At 38.2% G+C, this 21,810-nt stretch overlaps 1 protein-coding gene and 1 long non-coding RNA gene across 2 annotated transcripts in view; one reads left to right on the forward strand and one right to left on the reverse strand.

Annotated features, from left to right (window-relative positions):
* Nucleotides 1-1,000: 1,000 nt before the first annotated feature.
* On the forward strand, nt 1,001-5,560 carry LOC136674745 (uncharacterized). The gene is made up of 4 exons (XR_010796092.1): nt 1,001-1,068; nt 1,851-2,015; nt 4,575-4,680; nt 5,397-5,560. It is a non-coding gene; the product is annotated as an uncharacterized lncRNA (long non-coding RNA).
* A 2,855-nt stretch (nt 5,561-8,415) lies between these two features.
* Nucleotides 8,416-21,810, reverse strand: part of ubash3ba (ubiquitin associated and SH3 domain containing Ba) — a 41,926-nt gene continuing 28,531 nt past the window's right edge. Inside the window, exons 5-14 of the mRNA XM_066659115.1 lie at nt 20,594-20,763; nt 19,248-19,456; nt 18,997-19,147; nt 18,714-18,834; nt 17,728-17,850; nt 17,419-17,511; nt 15,859-16,003; nt 14,476-14,582; nt 14,084-14,193; nt 8,416-13,511 (exon numbers count right to left, since the gene is read on the reverse strand). Of these exons, the coding sequence (XP_066515212.1) occupies nt 13,374-13,511; nt 14,084-14,193; nt 14,476-14,582; nt 15,859-16,003; nt 17,419-17,511; nt 17,728-17,850; nt 18,714-18,834; nt 18,997-19,147; nt 19,248-19,456; nt 20,594-20,763 (1,367 nt within the window). The 3' untranslated portion in view covers nt 8,416-13,373. The remainder of the gene's footprint in view (nt 13,512-14,083; nt 14,194-14,475; nt 14,583-15,858; nt 16,004-17,418; nt 17,512-17,727; nt 17,851-18,713; nt 18,835-18,996; nt 19,148-19,247; nt 19,457-20,593; nt 20,764-21,810) is intronic.

Consider the following 21,810-nt stretch of genomic DNA (forward strand, 5'->3'; position numbering starts at 1 on the left):
CCCTGGAGGGTGCACCAGTCCTTCACAGAGCGACACATTCACTCACACACACTTACGGACACTTTACAGTCACCAATCCACCTACCAACGTGTGTTTTGGACCGTGAGAGGAAACCGGAGTACTCGGAGGAAACCCACATGGACACAGGGAGAACACACCAAACTCCTCACAGACAGTCACCTGGAGCAGGACTTGAACCCACAACCTCCAGGTCCCTGGAGCTGTGTGACTATGACACTGCCTGTGGCGTCATTGTAATGCCCTCAACAGAAACTATGATAGATTAAATTATATTCATTCATTCATTAATTGGCTTATCCAGTTCAGGGTCGCAATGGGTCTGGAGCCTACCCAGGGTGACACACACTCACACATTAACTCACACACTCACAGGGCCAGACTGGGACAGTTGATTTGGTCGGGAATCATGATATTACTCAGGCCACACACATACTCACAGCTACTGTATCTGCATGGATATGAGTAGTGTGGTTTTATGGGTATAATAAAGTAAACAATAAAGCCGTTATAATTACCCACTCGTTAATTACCAGCTCATGCATTAATTAATTTGATTTTTATATTTACATACAGGCGGCACGGTGGTGCAACAGGTAGTATCGCTGTTACACAACTCCAGGGACCTTCTTTCGTCTATTTAAGCTGTGCTAAACATAAACTCGTCAGCTTTATTAAGTGCGTGAGAGTGGATAATTTTTATTATTTATTTTTTACATGCACTGTTACTGCATTAAGACACTGTTTTGCATTCACCGTGTTTTTGCTAAATATGAAAATGCGCATAGAAACCTGAATGGAAAGGGTCCACAAAATTGAAAAACGCCTAAATATCACAATTTTTAACCGCTGGACGAGGTGGAAAAGTTGGAATATCTAAATGACGAAATGAGAAACAGCGAAGGAAATGAGCAGGAAGAGGGTGTCGCTACCCGATTTGCGTAACCTGCACGATTTGGACGGCGCATGCGCTGACCTTCACGCACATCGCTTATAGCAACAAAGTGACTTAGTGTTTTCCAAAGCAAAGAAGAACTTTATCCACAAGAGTGAGTAACCTTAAACTCTTGTTTAAACATGAGTTAGCCTTTCCTCACTGTCCTTTTACAGTTTTAAACAACTGGAGATCCTTCTGTTTAAGCAAAACGTGACGTATACATGGCGTTCAACCAAAGAGGGCAGTATATTTTTACAATTATACTCGAAAAAGAACTGAGTAAAACATCGAGTAGCATCGGTGCTATCTGTAAAGTGTAAAGAATGGTGTTCAGGCGGCGGCGCAAATCGGGTAGAGTACATTAAACTATATTTATCTCACCTACTGTTTTAATCAAACAACTGTACGTATAAAAGTACTGTATGGCAGCACATTTCGACAAGGAGGCCAGTCCCTAGGCCCATGTCCGGGCCTGTACACTCGTACCTATGGACACTTTTGAGTAGCCGGTCCAAACCTATATACAAATATACAGATTTGAAAACAAAAATAGATACAAATACTAAATGTCAAAATATTTTACTGTGCACTCATCATAATCCAACTTCCGTTTGAGCACTGAAAGATTCAAACTGCTTCAGTGCCTAATGTTTATTGTATGGTGTAATGATTTAATCAGGCAGAATGTAACCACACCTTGGTGTGATGTAGCCGAATAATGTTTTAAAAAATTGATTTCTGAGCAAAAATATGAGCAGAGGGAAAACTAACTGTTAGATTTAGACACTGGGCAAGGAAAAAATGAACTGCCCATCATACTGCCACCAGAGGCACATACTAGACCTGCACTCACTTCGCTTTTGAGAGACATTGTGTTGTTTATGTGTTCTACAGTTGCTGAGCTGGACACTCTTTATATTGGTGCCTTTTTCTGGCAGTACACTGGTTCTCGCACTTGATAAGGCCATCATTTGAGATTCTGCTTAAGGGTTTGCTTGGAATTATGGACCTATGCTCTATCCAGCTGAAAACACTCTCTTCATACACCACCTACCCCTGGTGAGTTTAAAGTTATCTGTAAAGATTGCGCTTCTGGGTCCCCTTTGGTGGCCCCCCCAAGGTATGTTAAGTGGGTTTGCTCAGTTGGTAGAGCATCAGTCCACGTTGCCTGCTTCAACATTACACAAATTTGAAAATAATTTTAAAAAGGGAACATAATAGTAGCATTAAAAAAAAAAGTCTGACTGTTAGCACTGTTTTGTTGTTGCCACGTGATGTGGAGATATAAAACTGTAGATGTAAAAGAGCATTGTCTTCTGCCCTGGGGATATCTCTGGTAGTGACTGTTTGTAAATAGTAAAATAAAAAAATACAAATTTAACTTCTAATTAATATCTATGAGCTAAAGATGGTACCGTAGTGACACATTTTCCTGCAAGTTTTCAAAGGAACACGCTCAGCAGGTTATTACAGATAATAAAGGTTTAATGCAGTATATTTTGTCGGCTGGAAGTAATATGGCAAAGAATGAATGAAAAGAAATTTCTCAAACATACGTGTAATTTAATGAAGGCCTTACCCAGGGATAAAGAAAAGTGCATGTTAATTATACTGTTGAAAATATACTCAAATGAAAGAAAAAAGAAACCAGTAAATATATATAAGCAGAAGCAATAAAGAGTTAGATTTTTTATCCATTAAAATAAATATAATGCTACTTCAGACTAGCCTTGTCACAGTGCATGTATTGTATGATTATTGACATAATCACTGCATTACATGTGGGACTTTACATAAATCTTATGAATATTTAACACTGTTTAATTTGTATTTGGTACAGATCTAAGTTTCTCCATCATTTTTCAGTTTCCTCAGATGTGCCATTAGCAATGATATTTGGTCAACACAGAGAACAAAATAGCTGGGAAACCTCATTGTTACTTACAGTGCGATTTATTTATTTATTTATATTTAATCTGCAATTATCAAATCAAATCAAATTTATTTATATAGTGCCTTTTACAACTGACGTTGTCACAAAGCAGCTTCACATTGTTAGTATCAGAATAGAACATTTAAATCAGACCAATACGAGCAAGCCGAAGGCGACAGTGGCAAGGAAAAACTCCCTCGAGGCTGGAGGAAGAAACCTTGGGAGGAACCAAGACTCACAAAGGGGATCCATCTTCTAACTATAGATTGAATTTTAAGTTATCACCAATTAAGTGTCATTATGCTACAGTACAATAATAGTAATAATAATAATAATAATAATAATAGTGACATCAACCTTGGGGCATAATAATAGTGCAGCAGATTGGAACAATCAGTCAGTGTTGCTAATCTGAGTCCATTTCTACTTTCTAATTAGACAAGGCAGTAAGCACAACAGAGGGCAGATTTGAAATAACTGCTTGGATTACATGCTATTGCAGCCCCAGAGTACTTTTCAAGACCTTTTGTAGAGCTCAAACTACCTGATTGCCTACAATTACCATAGACTCCAGGAAATAATCAGCATTGCAGCTTGGGCAGAGAGGAAATGTTTAAAAGTATACACACAGTATAGTTAGAGTGGCATATGAAAAATGACTTTGAATAATTGGCTATATAACTGATGCACAGGACACGTAATTGAGAGATTGCAACGTTTCGGTGCACTTGGAAGGGAACACTAAGTACCAGGAGATTCATTTTCTGTAATTCATTGCCAGAATCATTGGACGCAAGGCAAGAACACACCCTGGAGGGGGCGCCAGTCCTTCACAGGGCAACATACACTCATGTTCACTCACACCTATGGACACGAGTCACCAATCCACCTACCAACGTGTGTTTTTGGACCATGGGAGGAAACCCACACAGACACAGGGAGAACACACTAAACTCAGTCACCCGGAGCGGGACTCGAACCCTGCTGCGCCACCATGCCGCCATATTTCGAGGACATAATTTGTAAAAATTGTGGGGGTTTTTTCTCTATGGAAGCTATTAAAAGTTTCAATATTACTTGAGTAAAAAACAAACTGACAAAATCAGAGCACTTAAATATATTTCAACCTTGGTAATTTCAGTAGTCATGGAGTTCACCTAAAACCAGATTACAGTTACAATTTTTGCTTTGTAATTTGTACTGCTAATCACACCAAAATACCCTTTACTTAACATATTTTAACACATTCTTAATGCCTTAAGAGCATAAGCTTGGCTTAAATGTTCTTTCTGTTGAACTCTGTCCGACCAACAAGAGACAAATCATAATACAAGAATTTACTTCAGCAGTTTGACCTCTTTTCTTAAATCTCACCATTTCTCTCTTTTTGTGTGAGTGTGTACCAGCATGTGACAAGGTGGGGGTTACCTTTGAGCTGCACACAGGCACCCGACTGATACCTAAGGTCAAAGGTCATGAGAAAAGTATGGAACAAAAGATCTCTTTTGAGAGAACAGTGAAGAAGAGGATAACACTCTCAATCTGTGTATGTCTGTTCGACAAGGAAATGGAAGGTGCAATAGTGATTGTGTGGAAACATGGATCCTTGGTTGTTCATTTGAAAAGGAAGGTTGACCCCAAAGGTGATACTGAGAGACAAAGCAAGGGTCCTTTTTTTTTTGCAGAGGTAACACTATCCAGTCTCCCCTGAAGCATGAAAGCTCCATCATTGGCCCACTGCCCCCTAAACAGACAAGACCAAACCAAGCTCTAATCACAGAGGAGCTGGGGGTATGTAAATATTCACTTGCGCACCAACCTTTAGTGAGTGTTCACTCAACACTTGTCCAGCTGGTTCATACAATGATCATTAGCAAAGCATGCAACACTCCCAGAAGAAGAATTGCTTTAGAAAGTAAAGAGAAGAGAAAAGGAGCATATTTAAAAGGTGAGGTGGGAATATGAATAAAAGGCCAAAAAAAAAAAAAAGGCTGTTTTTCCAAAATTGAAATCCGATTGCTTGTAAGAAACTAATTTTAAAAGTTTTTATTTATTTATTTATTTATTTATTGGGGCGAGAAAGGTATAATGGACAAAGGGAAACACCAGTGTGACAGGTCTTCACGTGAATTTATAATACGCAAACTACGTATGTCTAATTAAAGTTGTGCCTCAGTTCAATACCTTTTTCAATGCAGCAGAAATAAGCAGGAATAAGGATTAAAAATGCCCCAAGCTAACACACTCATCAAATGTCAGCATGCTGGTTGTAATACAAAATTCTGTGATACAATTCCACATAATTTTGACATACATACATTATGATTTTTTATATTTTAGATATAATATTGTAATTAGCCTATAGAAATTGTGAACTGCAATGGCCCCAATTCCAAGTCTATTTATACCTAGCATTTTGACTATAAATAAAGCATTTTAGCTGCAAACTCTTCCACTGTGTTCAGATTTATGTGGCTAAGATGGAAATTTTTAAGTTTATCATCTAGGAACTTTGAAGAGTTTACAATATCAACAAAAGGGACAACAACAACAAGACTACTACTATGAGTAATCAAAATTCCAAAAAGTCAAATAACAATAGTGATAAATACAAAAATGGAACCAACCTGGAATCAGCTGGTGAATACCCAAGGAGACATGGGGAGAACACACCAAAGACCAGCGAGGGGGAATGAACACACAACCCTGGGACCCTGTTGCTGTCACAGCGACTATATTTTATATATGACGATATACTGTTAGTGCAAGGAGACTGGAAAACATTGCAATAATTAAACACTGAAAGAATGAATAAACCAGTTTTTCTTTTTTTTAATCAGCACCATGTATTCTGTATGAGTTGCAGTACATACAGGGACTTGACTTATGTATCACTAAAATGTCTTTACTTTTAAAAGTTGTAAAAAAAGTAATATTTTCGCTCTGACTTAGGTCTCAACAGCTCTCCCAAACATTCATTGGTCCGCAGTAACACCTGTGTGCGGGCTAATCTCTACTTGAGGCGGCAGTATCAGAGACTGGAGCGAGTCCATGCCGTGCCTATTGATCAAACACCATCACAGGGCACCTGACCCCTGCCCTTTCACCTTTGACTTTTCACAGACCACTGCCCCTGAGGGTCTGGAAGTGGGGGAGCACAGACAATAAACACTATCACACTCAGTACACAAACCTGAAGATTGTTCCTAAGTCCCTTATATTAAAACAACAGCCCCAGGACTGAATTATAGACACCCTCTGGAAGAACTGGCTTCAGGGGTTTGAGCATGAGCCACTAATCCAAAACCTTTTTCAAATCCTTTCACAATTTGTGAATTCAGCTTTCAGGAACACCCATGTATCAACCACAGCATCATGTAGAAGGGTATAAACCCTCACAGCATACTAAACTCAATTCAGACAACTTGGTGTAGTGATTGTGATCCAAATCTTGTGACTGAACACAAACTCTTTTGGCAGTCTGACTATAGAGCTACCATTATTGGTCGATAGCCTTCTCTGTAAACATTTAATTGGTCAGTCTGCACATCAGTAGTCGTCTACCCTGTGCTGCCCAATTATGCACACATTTTCCAGAAAAATAAGAATCGCAATTCAAACATTATGATCAAGATTCAAGAAGACATGGCGTACTTTAAGGTGCTACAGTATGTACAAGAACAGAGGTTCACAGTTTATTCTCCTGTAATTACATTTCTTTGTAAAATGGCGGTAAAACAATTCCAGGATTACTGAGCAAAACTACAGAGACTACATTTCCCATAATGCCCCAGTCCTTTTCCAAAAGCTTGAGTAGCTAACACTTTCAATCAGGGAGAGTTTAGTTTTTGCACAGAGTAATAGACATTCGTTAATATATTTCAAATACATATTTCAGAAATGCAACAGGCCAGGTGATAATAGCCCATAGCTATAGGTTTTGGCCAATTATATGACCATTAATATATATTAAATCAATAGAGCAGTCTGTGATTCCTCACAGAAAATAATGGTAATGCTCTCAGTATGAGAATTTTAATTTTAAAGACATTCATTACTGAATCACTCCGGTTTAGATAATGTAATATAAACTAGGGTCTGTAGAAGGTAAATAATTACAAAAATTCCTCACATTTCAAGTGTATAAATAAGTGAATGCTGTTTTGGGTGTGCAAAACGAGGGAATATAATGCTTCTGTTTTTATTCACATAAAAATTAATAGAATTAATTAAATATTTCTGTGTTAATATAACCGTGACCCTGAACCGGATAAGCAGTTACAGACAATGAATGTCTTCATTTCTCATGCATAGCAGAGTCTATTTTGTGTTTAATGGGCTTCTTACTAGAAGCACAACTTTGCCCCTAAGACTGATTTGCAGGCAGAGGGGAACAGCTGTGCCCCAGTACAAGTCGTCTGAAACACATTGGCTAAAAGACATTTAAAAGCCATAATGATTTTTGTTTTTATGTTGTTTGTTTAAATATAATTTTGTTGGTTCATGTGATTTTCTTGGTCATATTAAGCACAATTAATCATATCAGCTCATATAAAAAGACATTCATGTTTTCATTCATTCATTCATTATCTGTAAGCGTTTATCCAATTCAGGGTCGCAGTGGGTCCAGAGCCTACCTGGAATCATTGGGCGCAAGGCAGGAATACACCCTGGAGGGGACGCCAGTCCTTCACAGGGCAACACACACACACACATTCACTCACATTCACACCTACGGTCACTTTTGAGTCGCCAATCCACCTACCAACGTGTGTTTTTGACTGTGGAAGGAAACCGGAGCACCCGGAGGACACCCACACGGACACAGGGAGAACACACCAACTCCTCACAGACAGTCACCCGGAGCGGGAATCGAACCCACAACCTCCAGGCCCCTGGAGCTGTGTGACTGTGACACTACCTGCTGCCATTCATGATTTCCATCGACATTATTAATCAAAGTGTAATGAATTTTACTGACAAGACGTATGGCTTAAAAACAGCCCAAACCCAAACAGCAGAAACAGACTGATAATAGAAGTCGGTATCTCCACACGTGCTTGAGCAGGGGAATCAACCAATTGTACAGAAATCTTTGCAGGGCCAGGGCTCCTCGAACGGAACGGTCAGACGGCGTAGGTTCAACGTAGAAGCTTATGCCTTCAGTTGGAAAAGTCACAAGAGTACGTGTTAAATAATGAAACACCTCCACCTAGTGGTTGCTACAAGTGCTGCAGGAGGAAGTGAGCTGTTTCCTGGGCCTCATTTTGTAGTTGATAAACAATTTCACATGAAATAGTTCATTCATTTATTAATTTCTGTAACAGCTTCCTCCTGTTCAGGGTCACACTGGCTCTGGAGCCTATGCAAAATCATTGGGCACCAATAAAACCTACTCAAGTTTTTGGAGTGTGGTAGGAAACCTGAGAACCCACACATCTCACCGTGATGCGAGGCAAGGTTTGAACCCACAACCCCAGAACCCAAAAGAGTCACATCAAAACAGACTGAAAAGTCATGGTGATAAAAGGTGTTTATTTTGAAACAATCTTTTAAGCAGTTAAAATATTTCATAAAATATGTCAACAATCAATTACAGAGGCGATACTTTGCAACAAAATAGAGCACATTCTTCTGGAATGCATAAAAATCAAAGTAATAATTTAAAGACAAACATAATTCTCATTTTACTTTATGTGTACTTGTTTCAAGTAGAGTTTACCTTTAAGGAGTGAAGCTGGTAATCTTCCTCATGCATGCAGAGTTGGCAAGGGCAAGAGCAATATGACTCTTCAAAAGCTGAGCTCTCATGACCGTGAGTAGGAACATCACCATAAAACAGCACTAGTACATGTGCCGCTGTCTTTAAATTTAATGACCTGGAATATGATTATGGCTTACAGAGAGTTTGAGCAAAAGTTCACAATATCATACAAAATGTAGCACACATTTCAGGGCAGACAACGATAACATGGTTCCGTTTTCCCATCTGCCATCTCTGTCATTACATTTCATTAATTTGCTCACTCATATCCATTCATTTCACTGGTAAACTATCCATGGCTAAAGAAATACTTCAACATTTTCCAACCTAGGCCTGGGTTCACAAATGTTTTGTTTAAAACAATTATGAAGAATAAAGATAAACACTTAAAAGGTTATAAGAATTTAACTATACTTAAAAAAAAAAGGCTTTATAAAGTTCTCAGATATTCTCTTAAGGAGGTCTTCATTATTTTCTTAAGTCACTTTTCAATATTTTCTTATGTAGGCCACTTGTAGCCTTTTATGGTGCATTTTACAGCTTACAGCATACTTATGGCTGTGGGGGCAGAGGAAAAAGCCAACAGAAGACATTCCTCCTTGGGAAAAAAAATAAAATAAAAAATATCTAATAACAGAAATATATCTAGAAACAAGAATGGGCAAACGTAGTATTTTTAACTTGTTAAAACAGACCTTAATTCTAGTAGTTGAACTATTTAAACAGATAACTTTAGTTGTTTACCTTCTGAACTCTTACATTTTGTAAGGTTAAGAAAATATTTTACAACATATTTAAGACCACTAAACTCTTAAGGAAATGGATAAGAAACAAAATAAAGCTATTTAGAATAAAATTAAGATAAATATTTTTTAAAAATAATTAAGCATAAAGTTAAGGGGGAACAAAAAGCACATCTAAAAGCGCTTTTGTGAATCCTGCCCCAATCCCTACTAATACTACTGCTGCGTCTGTAGCATACAGTATCTTAAAACAGACAACTTTGATGTGTTTTCCAGTACAAAAATAAGAATGAAAAACCTGTTAATTGCAAATCACTTCCAATAGAAGTAAATGGGAAAGGTGCTTCAGCGTCTGTCTACTGCCTTCTGCCATACACATGTTTGAAGTCAGTACGGTGGGTTTTCTGTGCCTTGTTTTTACCAATTTAGGCATTGCTAATACCATCCCACAGCTAGTTTTCGCTCAGTCCAAAAATGCTACCAAGCTGGAAGGGGAAGTTAAGCAAATGCTTCCTCAAACATTTTAAACCAGCCACTGCTTCTTTTGAGCTGCCACTAACAACGTAATTAGACAGATAATCATGCTCGGAGAAGAACGCTAATTGCAATGCAATTGCAATATGTAACAATATAATGGGAAACCAGTATTCTGTCCACATCAAGTACCAACAGTTTGAACTTAGACTGTGAGCATCAGTCAGAAACTAAATCTTCTGTCCCCAAACTACAGAGGAACTATGTCACCTTCAGAATCTCAGACACAATCTTATACTCCCTCTCTCTCATTTAAGCAAAAGAAAGACACATCTGGTACAACTCCACACTTGAGTCAGTGCTTAAAAGTGACGTCATTACTGAGCCAAGCACAGCTGTCATCAGAATTCCCCACATTTATTTTTGGCCTCATTTGCTGGAACGCATTTTGGATGAGTTTATATTCAACCATTTTGGAAGAACTATGATCTCTATAATAGGATTTGGCATGTGACAGTCGTCTCTCATAGAACTAATTCTCGCAATCACATGCAATGTGTATTTACAAAAGCAAACATTCACACAGGAAGCAAGCTTTTCAAAACTGATTAACACTGATACTAAGCTACAATGAAAGAAGTTAAGAACAGCAGGAAGTTTCTAAAATAACTGACTAGGACTAAAATCATTTATCAGCTATCAACTTTCCATGCTCTACCCACAAATATGACCTTTTGCAAAAACCTGTGCTATGTTTTACAACTTGTTCAGAACTTTAAAAAAAACACCTGATACAAAAATATTCATTTCCAAGAATACCTTAACTCAGCACAAACCCATAATTCAGCCGCACAAAACAATGATGAAAAGAAGAAAGACATAGAAAGCTATCATTAGCTACCCCCCCCCCCAAAGTTCTTTTAACTGTATCCATTAAAAATGAAATAAATATAACATTTGCATTCGCAACTCATTTTTTGACCTAAAATACTTAATTAGTAATTCACTTTAAAGGATATTCTTTTTTTTGTGTGTACATTCAACACACAATAAAGCCACCAAAGCTAGATAACAATTCATATATATTTATTATTTTATAAATAATTTGTAAAAGTGCAAATGAACTTCATCAGGTTATGTTTGTGTCCAGCTGTATCAAGGAAATATGAGACAGTGGCAGATTTCAGTGGATTAATGAAGAAACTAAAATGTACATTAAGTCTAAAGGTTTCAAGGGATTAATTGGGATGGCATTTGTGACCCAGAACTAATTATCAAACATTAATACCTGACCTAAGTGATGCTCTTGCATATCAATACATTGAAATCTTCGCTAAAATAGTCTGATATCTAGTGTGAAGCCCCACCCCCAAGATTTTAGAAGCTGCTCCTGCAGCAAAGAGCGACAAAATCCCTCAATTACACTCTTGATTTTATAAGAAATTCATATAAGCGTAAAATTCTTTTGGCCGTATAGCATACAATCCACCTTAAATCAGACAAGGCTGCTGACAGTTCCTGAGCCACTGACAGTGTGTTCTGTTCTAATGCTCAGTTGCTCAATATTAAATAGGTATCAGAAGACTACATCATGTTTCTCCGAAGTGTTGGAAATAAGCCTTGCGTATTTCTTTTGCAATATTTTAGTTATCTGCATGAACATTGTCCAAAATAAAACATCCATGCCTTTAGAAGAAAAAACGTGTTGCTTGCTACAACTTCTCAATAGGAAGAAAGGGATTGTGCAGATGTTCTGAAAAAATTATTAAACCTTGCACTGTACATGAACAAAAGGAAACATTTGTGGGCACAGTGTGGATAAAAATATGTTATGCTATATAACTGGGAAATCAACATAGACTGTAAAAAGACGTATTGGAGCACTATACAACAGAGTGGCCCCATCAGGGAAAATTAAGTACAAGGAATTAAAAAAAGCATGCTTTAATTATTATAATTTTTTTATAATTATTATAAACTCCTAAAGGTGCCAGAAGTTACAATGCCATCTGGGGAGAAAACAAAATCCAACTTTTAATATTCTTGGCATGTTATTAAACCTGATGATCACACTTACACTAGAAGACCCAAAACCTACATTACCCAGAAGTCATTTTTGGATCAGCTGAGGAAAAAAATACACCTGAACTGGTGAGGAAAAGAAGTGGCTTACGATGGCTGATATGTATAGAATGTGCAAGAGAGAGGAATAGAATAACTGCATGTTCAGATTTGCTACAGATTCCTCCGTTTCCGTAACAGAGCAAAACCAAAATATACTTTATATGAAGCACCAGAAAAAACACGTTAGCAATTTATGCTATGAATAGATAGACAGATGCAGTTATGTAGATTTTCCACTGAAGAATGGAAAGAATCAAATAGTTTGAACAGTGCTACTATAAACAGACATGTACGTGTTACTGGACTAACCTGTACATTTCTGTGTTTGGTTGAATACTGCTATTAAAAAAAAAAGGGTTTACACAGCATTTAATAACAATTTGGATCCTAAATAACATGATCTTTTCAGCAAACAAAGTCTAGTTTTGTTTAGCGGAAAACATTTAGCATGCAACATTTTTGATTAGTATCCCGCCCATTAGCAAGAACTGGTAAAATAAGCCCTTTACCAACCAACATCCTGAGGTGAACTTGGTGAAAGTTGCAGCAAAGCATGGAGACAATGTTCTGTCCAAACGTGATGCGTCTGCTACTTTATATGGGCCATGGCTTGGTCTTTCTGATTGTCTGCATGGGGGTTCATCTCTTGTGCTTTTCCATCTGGAGATTTTTTTTTTTTTTCAAAAAAGAAGCATGGAGGCTTGGTGCAAAATAATAATTCCATTTGTCACAGTGTTTTTTCGTGGCAGCCATGTTAATCTCACTGCTTCATTTTAATGAGAAGAAGCAAGGCTGTTAAGACCGGGGCCAGAGAACAGCCATCTTAGAAGCCTTCGTTGATAACTCAGAACATATGCCATTGCCAGTACAAAATGGCCTGCTTACTGAGACATGAAATCATCCACTTTAGGCTCCATACCTGCAAGTGTACTGTGAATTCTTCTTTATTTGAATGCAGTTAACTTAATGGAGACAGGTTATGCTTGGGAATGTGTTGCCATTTTTTTTTTCTTTTTCCAATTTGCTGCAGCTCTCAGCTTTAAAGTAACTCATTGTGGCCTTGACCTTTCACCTCAATCTGTGACCTGCAATACTGCCCCCTAACAGGCAGGGAATACACATATGAGCACATTTACAGACACAGACATAACACATATCATTGCTGCCATACACAAAAAGACAGAGCCGGCATGTAGTACTGCAGCAGCAAAGGAACGGCTCTGTAGAACCCTGTCCTTATGTTTTGTCTTGGTCATAATAGCATGTTGCAGGCTTGCGATGGTGTGGAAGAAGAGCGTGATTGACAGCGCATTTCTCAGCTGCCCTTGAGGAGGAGCGTAGAAAGCAGAGCCAAAAGAGAAGCCCAATGGCAGGGCACCTTAATCCTGCAGTAAAGTTTCCCTCCAGTTGAAGCTGTGATTAGGCCCGTGTGTGAGGGGCAGGATGGGCGGGTCCACTAGCTGCCACAACCCCGTCTCACCCATCTCTTCACAGGCACAGAAACCCAAATATGGGATCTGTTGAGTGAGAGCAAAAGGTAATTAAACACCCAGTCAAAACCAGTAAGAACATTTATAATATACTGACACTCTATTTCATGATAAAATTTATACTGTGATGATTTCATTACAGTCTTCCATTATTTTAGATATTGTCTTGTCATATAGCAATACAGATTAATGGCAATAACAAATGGGGACAGAGTATACACACTGATACTCAGGTTACCACCTGAGAACATACTGTGATTTAAGCGTTTACGGATATGATTTTGGCTACAACTTTAATCTAGTGTGAACTTACAACTTATTTTTACACTCTCAGACAAAGAATTATGGAGCAAATCTCTTTGTATCACTGGCGAAACCCTGAACTCTTTCCGTAAGTACTGCTGTTGAAAGACACAGACACTCAGTGTTCTTGACTGTGCCCCCTGACATGTAATGCTAATGTGATCTGGGCTATGAGATGTCAGTCTTATAATCTGCTAATCAAATCTCTTAAATTAATATAATCTTCTCTGGCATAACTTCAGCCCCCACAGAGCTTAAAATGATTAATAAGAAGTTGAAAGTGTGTAAATGCATACCTTTCGTACTACTTGCACAAAGTCTTTGGAGTTCTGTGGGCCGAGACCCTGCAATTGGCGAGTGCAGGCCTCCAAAGAGGAAGCATGTGCCACAAACAACACTGTGTTTCCTGTTCACATAACAAAACCATACAGTTAACAGACAACAAGAGCAGGTAACCAGACTTACTTTAGCATCCATATGGCTGAAGTGTAGTTATGTCCTCTGCCTTCAATTCAAATGTGAAACCAAATTTACAGAAAATAACCCAACCTTTCAGTTTAAATGGGTAAAAAATAAATAAATAAATAAGCGGCAGAGTCATGTCTTGCACCCGAATGAATGGAAGAAAACTTATTTAAATGTGTTTGCTTAGAGACTCCAAACTTGACTACAGTACCAGGTTACTCACCCAGGCTTTTGCACTCAGCGAGGATTTCCCGTGTCACTTGGAAGCTGCGGCTAATGTAGGTGTCATAGGACTCCGACATGGTTAACTTGTTGACGGGAATATGAGGTCTGGACAAAAGAGGCATGGTCATAAAAAAAAAAGTGGGTATGTAAATATATTTTACACCCAAACCAAAAAAGGTCTGCTTTCTTCACACTTATACACACCCACACCCTGCCACAGCTGACTGCACTACTTGTCATGCGACTGTAAATGTGATGAGGGCAGCATGAATGCAGTTAGGCTGCAATGACAGAGGACGAATCACAAATTTTCCACAAATAGAGATATTCTCATGAATAGAGATATCCTAATTTAATTCTAAAAATTAGAAAACAATACCATGAAGCCAGAGGCGATTGCTCTAAGACTGCAAGGGAAGCTCAGCTTTCTCTAAAATGTCAAAAAATAAGTGATCAAATATATACTGTTGTGTGTCATTGAATAAATATGCACTACAACGCGCTCAACTTTTGTTCAGAATCAGCTTCTTATCACTGGTAAAGATGCAGCTTTCCTCTCAATCATTCCCGGAGCTTCAGTGCTTTAAACGGTGTGGACGCTGAGCGTCCACGGAGTTCAATAGCGAAGCAGCAAAGTGCCACGAAACGAGACGAGCCATTGGATAAATGCTGGGCTTTGTCCCGCCCATCGGACGCTCTGCGTCTCTGGGGGTCTATGGGGCAGTGGGCTGGCCTCGGCTGGCCCGGACGCTCAGCTTCTGCATGATGACTGGATGATCTGTCTGAGGCTGAATCCCTTTTTGATTGACAGTGAAATGAGCGAATCAGCGATACTTTGGTGTAGAGATCCGTGGCATCACAGGCGGACACACTTCACATGGGCCAAGGCCGTTTAAGCAGCCTAGCTCTGCTGGCCATTGAGAGGACACTAGTCAAGCCCCTGAAAAAGACGCCTTGTTGGTACGACAGGGTCACAGATCATTTTCTTGAAAAGGAACGGAGGGTAGAATTTATGTATAAATAAATCGACACATGATGTAGGCCGAAATTGAGCCTCCCCTCGTTGAAAGACCAGCATCCGCCACTGCATGAAGCATAATTTAAGTCCAAGCCAAAAGCTTCAAATTGCATGTTAAAACAAAACCCATATGGTAATAGCCAAATAAGAAGAAAAAAGAAGGATGAAAAAGAAGAAAAAACAATGACAACAACTACAACAAATATAACAGTTATGATTTGGTCATAAGCATGAGCTGTCTCTCTTAAACACGACATAAAATATTAGAAAAAAAAGCAGAAAAACTGAATATTGTGAAAGGGCTTAGCTTAAACATAGAAGCCCTGTACTGACTAATTAATATTTTTCAACGTAAACAAGTACCTGTAGGTTGTGTCCACACTAAAGTTAGCAGCAGCCAGCTCAGTGGGTGGAATCCAGGCAGGTAAGGATGTGCCTGACACCCACTTGGTCCACTCAAAAAGACCAGGTTCAACTCGAATCTTAGTCTTCCCATCCTGCTGAAGACCTGGAATAGAGACAGAGAGAAAAATATTTTTCCCTGCTTTTTTATTTTCAAATTTTCTATAAAAAATTTGTATAAAGATCTTTAAAAAAAAAAAAAAAAAAAAAAACTGTACTTATTGATGAAATAGTAGTCAGGCACCAGTAATACTTTGTGAAATTATATTTATGTAATTATGTAATATAATTATTATATTATTAATACAGTGAACCATTATCTTCATAGGGATAAAACTAGGAACTGTTGAGAAGGCTATTCCTAAAAGTGACTTGCCTAACAAAATTCCTCCAAGGTCACAACAATGACTCATGGAGGAAGTCACAAAATATCCCAGACAAACGTCTAGGGAACTGCAGGCTTTGTTTGCCCCAGACAACCTAAATGATCAGGAACTTAAAGACTTCTCATATTTATCAAAAAAAACATGACGACCCACACAAAGGTATTTGGAATATTCTGTGAAAAGAGAACTTTAAAATAGAACCTTTTTAAAAATAAGGTCCTGTTTCATCTAGTGTAAAGCTAATTCAGTAGGAATAGTCAAACAGTAAAACATAATGGTGGTATTGTGTTGTGCTACTTCAGTGCCTTGCCAGCTTGCCATAATGCAACCATGAATTCTGCTCTTTACCAGAAATACTTGCAGGATAAAATCTGTTCATTAGGGATCTGTTACGTGTGAATTAGTAAAACAGCAAAACAACAATTTAAAGCACATGAATAATTTTCTAAATGCGGCAAGAATATAAACATTTATTTTTCATTTTAAGACTTGATTGTCATCTCATCATATTTCAAAAATATGCTTTAAATGTTGCTGAATTAAAGCAATAATAAAGAGTGGACCAAAGGCCTCAACGGTGTTTTGAAGAAATGATCACATATTAAACGAATCATTTGGCTGCAGCTGTGAAATGTGGTACACAACCAATTATATCTGAGTTTATAGGTGAATTAACTTTTCACGCGCATAATGGGTTGCAACATGTTTTACTTCAATTAAAAAAAATAAATAAAAATTACAAGTTTTTAATGTTTCCTCATGTTCTCATTATATGTAGGATGATCCAAAACAATATAGTGTAATACAAATGCAAATTATTTATTTATACCTTTAGTGCTGTTGCCCGTTTCAAAATTCATACTGTATACAATATATTAAATAAGGATACTATAATCTTCATTAACCTTTACCTACATTTGAACAATACCATACCATAGTAACCCCGAATTTGAAAGTGACAGTGAGAATGAAAATACAAGATGGCAGAGAATCACTGAGGGGGTGAAAAAAAGATAGTAGAGATATTTCAGAATCTAAGAAAACAAAAGAAAAAAAAATGCTTAGTCGTAGTAAGAGGAAGTCAGAGCATTAAATGGAGTTTGGAGAGCAAGAGATGTGAGAGAATTGACTGTACCTCTGAGAATATTATGGGCTGTCTGCACACACCGTAGGGAGGGAGAGCAGTATACAAAGTCAATCATCGTATGACTGTCAAACAGGGCCTCACCTAGAACAGGAACAAATGAACACAATTTTTTCTTTGTGATTAAATAAAAAAGAGCATGATATGAATTAGATTGAATGTCATTAAATGTTATTAAAGAATCCATTAAAATATGCACTGTATACAAATTATATTTTGTGAGTTAACAGAAGTAATATGCAAGTGCAAGCGTTTAAAGTACTTTTGGACTGCCGCTACATGTTTTTATTGTTTACTGACCAACTAGGCGGGCCTGTGTAGCTCCAAACACAGTGATGGGACAGTCCTTATCATACTCTTTGTATCCACCACTCCTCGTTGGAAGACTACATGGCATGTTGAGGTTGGATCGTATGTAACGACCTGCAACCCACAAACAAACAAATAAAATAAAAACAATAATACTTTAAAAAACATGGAATAAAACCATACAGTAAACAAAGGCTTTAAGCACTACTGGAGCTGGATTCGTCTCACCACAAAAGGCTGTATAATGTGATGCACAGAAAAGGGAGACTCATATTCAAGGACAAACTATCTTTAAATACCACCAAATTAACCTAGGTACAAAGGTAATAACTAGGATGTTGGCCTCAGTGTTTTGCTAAAGGTGAAAAAGTCAAGAATCCTATTTTAAAAATATCCAACTGCGTTGTTTCATTAGCTTAAGTTCTGGAACAAGGTTTGATTACTAAACTGGCAGTACCCTTCAATATACAAATACATTTCAAAGGAAAATAACATAATACAATTGGAGTAGGACAAAATTATGGGATCCAAGGGTCATTTGCTTGATTTACTGGAACATCCCCTAGATGGGGCATCATTCCGCCACAGTGCATCACACAATGACACACTGGGAAACCCGCACAGACACTGGGAATAAACACCAAGCTCCTCGCAGACGGAGTAACCCTGTGACAGGGCTCAACCCCACAACCCTAGGACCCCAGGACCCTCAAGCTGTGGAACAGCAACACGACTTGTGCTACTGTGCTGCCCTTTATTTAGGTCAATTTCCTTATTTATATTACTTTAATGAGAAGGCTAAATTACAGAAGGCTAGACATGCCACAATAAATGCTGTCAGAAAACAGAATTGCAGATATGAGATTATCTTTCGGTAATCAGTTAAATTAAGGTACCTACTGAGGTGAAATTAAACAAGCTCCAACAGGGTTAAAGTCTACAAAACCTGACATGTCTTTGACTACTGAAGCCCTAACCTTTGGCATCAAAGCATTGGGTGATCCAGTGTTTCCCAAACACCACATCCATCCTCTCACCATGGCGACACACAAACAATGTCTTCTTAGGCAGAAGAGACTGACTGTTGGTCCGTAGCATCTAGAAAAGTGTTTACATAGCTGTAATATCTTGTTATAAACACTGGACATTTTCCAGCAGTGACAAGAATAATGATTGCTTGAATGAAGCAAGTAAGGCAAAATAATTTTATATTTTTTATATATTTGCGCAAGGGTGGGTTGAACAGTTAAGGTTTCTTACCTGCATCGGGTGGCAAATGACACCAAGACCAGGAGGGTCCACTAGGCCAAGGTCATCAAGGAGACAGCCATCCAGCTGTCCGTCAGGAAAATGTCCACCCATTGCCCCACCAATATTTGTTGGGGAAGTACAGCTCAGAAAGGAGTGGGACCTGTTTAAAAAAAAAACAATGCAAGACAATAAGAATTTACCATATCATTCAAATTATATGATAAACTTTGGGGGTGGGGCCCTTTATATTGTTGGCTCACCCATGGAGGACCCAGGTATCACATTCGTCAGCTCGGCTGACATAGTTCTCGGGCAGCAGGCCGGACAGTCCCGTGCCCATTGAAGTCCCATACACCCAGCCCTCACTGGCACTGCTCTGCTCCATAGAGGACATGAAGATGAAGTCACCTGGAGTCAGCTCCAACTCATCTTCGTTTTGGGGCATGTATGGGTACATCACTCGCAGAGTCTAAAGAAGAAAGAATCCATGAAGCCCAGGGTCAAGTACACGGTAAATACACAGTAGTGCCTGCAATATTAGGACCAGTGTTGAAAGGTAAAAACAATAAACTATTCAACATTCGGAACATTATGGGACATATGTTAAAATTTAGATAGGTAGTGCAACAGTAGATTAATGGTTTAATTAATGGTTTATTTAAGGAACATGGAGCATGTGTAACTCCCTATACAAATGTGTCGTCTATGCAGACATACAAGAGGGGAGCATCAAGTTCATATTTAGGCACCGTAACAAATCTGACAGAATGTGGCTCTGTGGTGGAGGTTTTCATTCCAAAAGGGGGATGAGACATCAGTCTTGTGGGGATGGTTTGGTTACAAAAATATCAGATTTTCAACAAACCATGGTAATATGCAAAATAACAAGAGGCCTGTAACAACCAAATTATGAAACAACTACATTGCAAAACTGATCTGTTTCATCACCTCAAGCTTAAGCAACCAGTAGATTTAAGGAAATTCAAAAACACAAAGAGCAGCTCAACATTCGATGTGAGCTCTAATCCAAACAGACAGAGTACACTGATTCAGCAGAGCATCTATTTTCTATGTTGTTATTTACTGTGAAACTTTAAGGGTATTTTTTGTATAATTGTTTATGTTTGCTGTTTAAGTACATGCACCTAATATTCTGCATTTTTGTTTTGTGGTAGACATTTGTTGCATTATCTATTTACACAAAATAAAATTTTCGTAATTTACTGTTGTCAACAAAATTACCAAATATTACGTTTTTTTTGTTTGTTTCTACTGAATGTTTAATTTATATTACAATAAAATTGTAACATTTATTAATTGCAAACGTATAATCTAAAATGTAAAATTATTATTATATTGGAAACAAAACATCTGAAATACTGTGACATAATTATTTTGGAATTATTGTTATATAATTATATAATATCAAACAAACATGACTAAAATAAATAAATACATTTCTTCAAATAACAGGGTTTCCCGCTCAGTTTAAAGCTTTACTCTGAGTAAAAGTGGGCAGCTTTTGAGGCTATATTTTCCAACCTTCTGCTGGCATAGCATCTGCTAGAACAATAACGTTGCCTTAAGTTTAGATGATGGGTCATACCTCATGATTAGCGAATCTGATGTCCCGTGAGAAGAGAACGGCGAGCCAATCGCAACCCAGCGAAATGTCCAAACCTTTGGACAGCTTTTCTAAAGAGGTGAGGTGATTGGTGGGGAAGTGGTAGGCCAAAGTCACATGGAGCTGTTTCTTGTGTGGCTCCACATGCACATCTGAGCAGTGCCATGGAAATAAAAAATGGGGGGAAAAATAAATAAAAAAAAAACATTTTCTACACCAGAGGCTCTCAAGACATTTTCTGCAGTACTGCCCTTTTGTAGATGATAATATTTTCCAGCCCTGCCTCCACTTCGACACACAGATTTGCTAACTTGTAACAGACAACAGCATCTGGGCAACACAGAGACAAACGATCGGCCAAAGATCCTCTAACCTTAACCTCAAAATATGGTTTCTGTAATCTATTTATTTATTTATTAAATGTCTAACAAAAGGGAGAAGGAAAATGGAATCTTAAAAAGGCTTCTTGCAAAGCAATAGGATTCACCTTACTAAATGCTGCACAAAATAAACCACACTCTTTGCCCATTTTTACCTGATTAAGCTCTAGCTAACAATTTATTAACAATATTAACACAATATTAGTATACCAAGCACAAAGTAATCTGCTCTACACGATTTGTTAAACCCTTTTCACCTGGTTCCCCAAGTGTCGTATCTTTCTCTGCACCAATGATGTAGTGGTGTGTTATTATGTTTTAAACTAGTAGAATGTATTTGCTGAGGTTTTTAAACACCTCAATATCACTGCTGAACTGACAACAGTCCACCAACAAAACATATTCAGCCATGAGCATCCTGTGGGCAGTGTTCTGTGATGACTAATGAAGGACAAAAAAAGATAAGTAAGAGTGGCCTGTGAGAGTTCACATTGTTTAAAAAGCAGCACTGCTGTGTCTGACCAACTTATGGCACTACCATATTTATTTCACTGCAGTGCTGAGAATGATCCACCTCCCAAATAACGTCTGCCCTGTGGGTGTCCTGACCAGTGATGAACAGCATAAGAAAAAGCTAACAAATCATGCAGAACAGACAGTCTACAGTCATTAATTGCAAAACTACAACATCTATCCATCCATCTATTATCTGTAAGCGCTTATCCAGTTCAGGGTCGCGGTGGGTCCAGAGCCTACCTGGAATCATTGGGCGCAAGGCAGGAATACACCCTGGAGGGGGCGCCAGTCCTTCACAGGGCA

The sequence above is a fragment of the Hoplias malabaricus genome, chromosome 2 (genome assembly GCF_029633855.1).
Source record: "Hoplias malabaricus isolate fHopMal1 chromosome 2, fHopMal1.hap1, whole genome shotgun sequence".
NCBI classification, from domain to species: Eukaryota; Metazoa; Chordata; class Actinopteri; order Characiformes; family Erythrinidae; genus Hoplias; species Hoplias malabaricus.